Genomic DNA, 6,233 nt, shown 5'->3' on the forward strand with positions numbered 1-6,233 from the left:
ATTCAATCCCCAGTATTAAGTGGGGGTGGAGTAGTTTGCCCATTCTTTGATCTATTTGCAGGGTTTTATCAGTTCTGCTACAAGTTTATCTATTTCAGTATTTTTTTTTGTGTGTGTGTATATTTTTGATTTTTTTTTTGAGAGAGAATATTTTATTTTTTGTAGATGAACACAACACAATGCCTTTATTTTTATGTGGTGCTGAGAATCGAACTGGGTCCCGCCCATGCTAGGCAAGCGCTCTTTCCCTGAGCCACAATCCCAGCCTTGTTTTTGATTTGTTGTTGTTGTTGTTGTTGTTTAATTGGGGAGTGAACCCAGGGATACTCTACCACTGAGCTACATCCTCAGCCCTTCTTAGTTTTAATTTTGAGACAGGATCTAAGTTGCTGAGGCTAGCCTCTCAGTAATCTTTTTTTAAAGGTTTTGGTTTTATTTATATGTTACCTTCTCCATTTATTTCTTTCACTCTTATTATTTCCTTCCATCCTCACTCTACAAGGATGTGTTGCTCCTCTTTATAATTTTTTTAGGTAAATGCCTAACTCATTTGTTTGCAAAATCTTTTATTTTCCTAGCATGTAGTGCTGTAAATTTACCTTTACTAATCTAACTGTGTCCCACAATTTTGGTATCATAATATATTAATTTTCCTTCAATTCCAAGGAAGTCCTAATTTCCTTAGTGATTCTCACTTTTTTAACCTAGGAGGTTATAGAGTAATGTTTTAAATTATTTTAAAAATCTACAGGATTTTAAAATACTATCCCTTTAACTGTTCAGTAGAGTATACCATAGTCAAAATGAAGAGATCATAGATGTAGAAGAGATATTTACAATGTTTAAGATGTATGTATGTGAAATTATCTTTTGACTGCACAATAATGCCAGTATTGATCAATAAAGGCTATTATCTAAACTCTGGGCTTCAAATTTCACTAGTTTTTTTTTTGTTGTTGTTGTTTTGTTTTGTTTTTTTACTAATACCCTTTTTCTCTTTCTGATTCCCATCCAGGACAATGAATTGCACTAAGTCATCCTGTTTCTTTATCTTTTCCAGGTCTGAGACAGTTTCTCAAACTTTCCTTATTTTTGAAGATCTTGACAACTTTAAGGAGTAAAGGTGAGATACTTTTCAGAATGTATCTCAGTTTGGGTTTGATGCTTTTCTTGTGGTTACACTGGGTTTTTAGAAGAATATGAAAGACATGATGTGCCCTTCTCACCAAATCTTAGGGATACATGCCATCAATGGGACTTGTTGGTTTCTCCTTGGTAAAGTTGCTTTCTTTCCCCTTCATACACTATTCTTTGGAAATTCTGGCTAACTGTCCCAGGCATAAGAAACTTGACCAAGCAACTGAACCTTGTACCTCATGTTTTTGAAGTTGCATCCAGAGCTAGCCTGCCAACTGTGTTGACATAGCTTACAGTGAACTAAGCCATTAAATCCTGCCTATGCCCAGGACAGGGCATGAGGCCTCCTTGAGGGAAGAGTACATACATTACTTGAAGTTCTATTGTAAAAATGATTATTTTAATTTTAAATTAATCAAAAATAAATATTTTTAAATTCAATGCCTCAGTCATAGTAGCCACATTTCTATAGCTCAATATGCCACATGTAGCATATTGGCAAGAGCAGATGCAGAACATTTCCATCATTACAGAAAGTTCTACAGACAGCAGACTTAAATCATTAATTTCTCAACCTTTCTTCTTTCTAAATATAACCATTCTTCAGTGTTCATGGGAAATTGTTTCCAGAACTCCATGCAGATGCCAAAATCTGTGGATGCTCAAGTCACTTATATAAAATGATGTAATATGTGCTTATAACCTAAAAAAAAAAGCTCCTGAATTCTTCATATTATCTCTAAATTTTTTATAATACATATTGCTATGTAAATACTATATTGTCTAGGGAATGATGGTGAAGAAGAAAGTCTCTATGTGTTAAATACAGATGCAATTTTTTAAATATTTATTTTAGTTGTACACAATACCTTTGTTTTTATTTATTTATTTTTATGTGGTGCTAAGGATCGAACTCAGGGCCTCGCATGCTCTAGGCAAGTGCTCTCTACCACTGAACCACAACCCCAGCCCCATACAGATGCAATTTTTTTCCAATATTTTCAATCCAAGGTTGATTGGATCCATGGGTACAGAATCCACATGTACAGAGGGCCAACTGTACATGTATTTAGAGATAAATGTCTATGAATTGCTTTAGTTCCATCGCATAAATTTTGTGATTGTATGCAACATTATTGAGTTCATCATTTTCCCTTTTCCACTGAGATTTCTTAAAGGAGCTCTGGGCTATTTATATTGAGGACCAGGACTAAGGTAAAATAAGCAAGGATCCCAGAGCACAACATTAAGGAGGCACTCACTCACAGGTTCCTAGAACCTGTCACTTTTGCCCATTAGGCTCCTGTTTGCTTCAACCTAGTCCTAGTTCAATTTAGCTGTATTGTCAAATTTCCAGATTTTAGGAGTTTTATAATGATCTTTCTGTCATTAATTTTTAGCTCAATCTCTCTGCAGTCCATGGTAGCTACAAAAAGCCGTACAACTAATATCATAATTAATGGGAAAGTATTGTATCTGAATTTGAGAACAGGGCAAAGATGTTCATGATAACCACTTCAGTACACAAAGACCCTGGAACAGTAAGACAATTTAGAACTCTAAAGCTGAAGAAGTAAACACAGATACACAGACTTACGCAAAGTTACAATAATTAAGACAGGGTAGCATTAGCACAAAAAGAGAGAACTGAACAAATGGAATAGAACAGTCCAGAAACATACATGCAGTCACCTGATTTATACAAAATATTCCATTGCAACAAAGTGGGGAAGAAGTGGTCTTGAGTAAATGCTTTTGTTGATTTAGATATGCTTCTGAAAAATATTAACCTTGATCCTATGTTTTATCATATCATAATAATTCATTTGAGATTGCTCATAACTACATGTTAAAGGCTAAAGAGATACATTTCTAAAAGAAAACATAGGAGGAATATCTTTATGTCCTTGATAGTAATTTCCTTAATATACAGGAAGGGCAAATCCTGATATACATATTATATCTTTGAAACCAACATACAGATCAAGATATGGAATATATGTAGTGTTCTAGCAGTTTACTTATACCTTACCAAGTGAAAAACAGAACAGTTTTTAAAAGGTAAGAGAGAATAAGACTTGAAGAATATCTAAGTTATAAACCACATGAAAAATATATTTTCAAGATCATTACTCATCAAGATGCAAATTGAAGCTACAATGTGATACTACAACTTCAAGAAATGGGCAATAGTTAAAAAGACTGAAAGGATCAAATGTTGGATCTGTGGAATTATCAGTATTGATGATGGTAATATAAATTGTTTCATTCACTTTTTAAAGTATTTGACCATATTTACACTAAAAAAAGCTGAATATGTGCAATTCCAGCACTATATCGAAAACAAATAACTACCCATGTCTTCCAGAAAATATACACAAGCTCATAGCAGCTTTATTCAAAATAGTTGAAGAATCAACCACAAAGTCCATCGACTATAAAGTGGATATATAAGACTGTGTCAATTTTATTTAATGGAATTCTACCCAGAAATGAAAAACAGCATGCTACTATTATATATAGCAAGCATGCATTTCACTTTTCAAAAATAAGCCAAAGGCAAGAATTTATTGTATGAATCCATTTATTTAAAATTCGTAAGTAGAAAAAACTATAATGGTAGAGGTCAGAGTAGTGGTTACTTTTGTAGAGAGGTTTGAGTGGGAAAGGGCATGAAGATTTCTGAGATACTTCTTGACAGTAAGAAGGTAAAGATGTCACGGTAAAACCTGACAGTTGATCACATTACTGGTTAGCATCAGCCACAATGTACAGCTTCAGTTCTACCTTTCACAATTCCTGAAAGTGGGTAGAATGTTTTTAGCCAGAATCCTGGCTGTAGGTACAGAATATCTAGTGTTTACTGACTTCCTCTTTTTAGTTTTCAAAGATGACAGGCAAGGATCAGTGTTGCTCACAATAATGAATGTTTGTACTTCTTCATGGGTGAGTTGAAGTCTGAATAATAACCTTTGTTCCAGGAGGCAATCCCTCCAGTGGTACTGGCTTTTTAAATGTTTGATGATTCTTGGTTTTGTGCTCTATTTCCTCCTTCGAAGTCAAAAACTGTAGCCGGCACTTGGAACATGAAAAGAGGTTCTTCTTGTTCCAGTGCTTCCAACAATGATTCATGTATGGATTTGCCATTTTAAAAACTTTGAGACAAAACAGACAAAGCAAATTCTTAGTGTTTTCATGGTGTGTTATAAAATGTGTTTCCACATCAGCAAAGGCTGATGATCTGTAACTGCAAATCTGGCACACATAGGGCATTTCCCCAGGCTTATGATTGTCCTTCATGTGTTCTAAGAGAATCTGATCTGTTTCAAATGACAACTCACAAATTTTACAGACAGCAGAGGGCTCCTGAAAAGTGTGTACACTGTTAATATGATGTTGTAGTTGGAAGGGAGTGGGAAATTGCCGATGGCAGTGCTGGCAGGTAGTGTGGATTTCCCAGCTGTCACCCCTCTGCTTCTCAAGTTCCAAATGATGCTTCATGTGATTCATAAACTTAACATTTTTTAGAACTTTCAAGCAGCTAGAGCATTGAAAGGTTGTGTGAGTTTTCTGTTCTGGCTGCCCATCCCCTTGATGTTGTCCATAGTAAAAGTCACTAAGTGACATGATTAAATTTCCTTTCTTGGGATCAAAGGTCTTGTTTTGACTTGCAAGGCTGGAAAAGCCTGTTTTTATCAGTCCTTCAGAGTTATTTCCTGGGCCTGGATCTCTAAGAACAAAAGGTACCTTTTCATTAGCAGGAGGCCAAGGAGAGGATGTTCCATTCTGAACGTGACTTGATAAGAAGTGAGTACTTTTTGAGGGTGTACTTATGTCTTTTGTAGGAGAGATATCAGAAGAGGCCATAGTTGATGAATGTGTACTTGGGATTTTATTCCTGAGTTTAGACCTTTTTGGATTTCTGCTGTCTATATCTGAAGTAGAAGTTCTCTTTGAATCACAAGAACTTTCAACCTTGCCTACTACAGAAAGTGCAACTTTCTCTAGACACTGAGTCCTTGAAGGGAACAAATCTGATGAATGGGGAGGAACAACTTGTGGTGAGCTCATTCTATAATCAGGTTTAGAGGAAGACTCAACAGTAATAGGAATATCTATTGAACTCTGTTCAGACTGAGCAACTGGTGTGATTGCTGTGGCCATAGGGGTCACATGCATTGCAGATTGAAACATTTGTGCAGGATCTTGACTGAGATGGCCTTTCTTTCTTCTTGAATATGAGCCTGGGGTGACTCTGTTCAAAATGTTTGAAATAACTGGTTTTGAGTTTGAAATCATCCTGACAAAGAGAATTTCAGCATCTTCATTTGCATGTTCCATCCCAATAAAAATCAACTCAGCATCATTATCTTTGTCTATCTGATTGGATTCTCTCTGATGTTTCTTCAGTGGTTTTGGTTCTTGTTCCTCACGAAAGAAGTGATCCGACATTTTGTAATTGCTTTTTGATTGAAGCAAGTGGTGCATTCAGTTTTCAGAGCTGTCTTTTTATAAATTGCTACCTAAGTGCAATCATGTAAAAACATTATTTTAAAAGACATCATTTTACCTTATTTAATTCTCCTTTAAACACTGAAGTAACTATTAATATCACTACAATATTTTGCATATAATAAAACAAGTTTGAACTATTTGGGGAGTTGAAGGTAACTGGGGTCGAACTCACGGCCTCCTGCATGCTAGGCAAGCACTCTACTACTGAACTACATCCCCAGCCTTTTGTGAAAAAGAGTCTCACTGAATTGCCCAGGTTGACTTCAGACTTGCCATTCTCTTGCCTTAGACTCCTGAGTAGCTGGGATTGCAGAGTGCATCATCACACCCAATGTGATATAAAGCTTATAATTAACCTTAACAAAATTGACTCTCAAACATCTGCTACTCCTGTAATATTCCATTCTTCCCAGTGGTCATCCCTAGATATACTGAGGAGAGTGGTTCTAGGACCACCATCACATACTCCCATCCGGTATACCAAAATCCTCAAATTCCTTACATAAAAAAAACTAGCATTTTCATATAACCTATCACATTTTCCTGTATAATTTAAATCATCTCTATATCACATATAAAAC

General features: G+C 35.6%; 1 protein-coding gene across 1 annotated transcript; it reads right to left on the minus strand.

Moving 5' to 3' along the window:
• Positions 1 to 3,920: 3,920 nt before the first annotated feature.
• On the minus strand, positions 3,921 to 5,589 carry LOC113177167 (zinc finger protein 280A-like). The gene is given in 2 exon segments (XM_026381698.2): positions 3,921 to 4,071; positions 4,073 to 5,589. Coding segments are annotated over 2 exon segments (1,668 nt in total).
• Positions 5,590 to 6,233: the final 644 nt, after the last annotated feature.

Source organism: Urocitellus parryii, chromosome 3, assembly GCF_045843805.1.
Source record: "Urocitellus parryii isolate mUroPar1 chromosome 3, mUroPar1.hap1, whole genome shotgun sequence".
In the NCBI taxonomy this organism is placed as follows: Eukaryota; Metazoa; Chordata; class Mammalia; order Rodentia; family Sciuridae; genus Urocitellus; species Urocitellus parryii.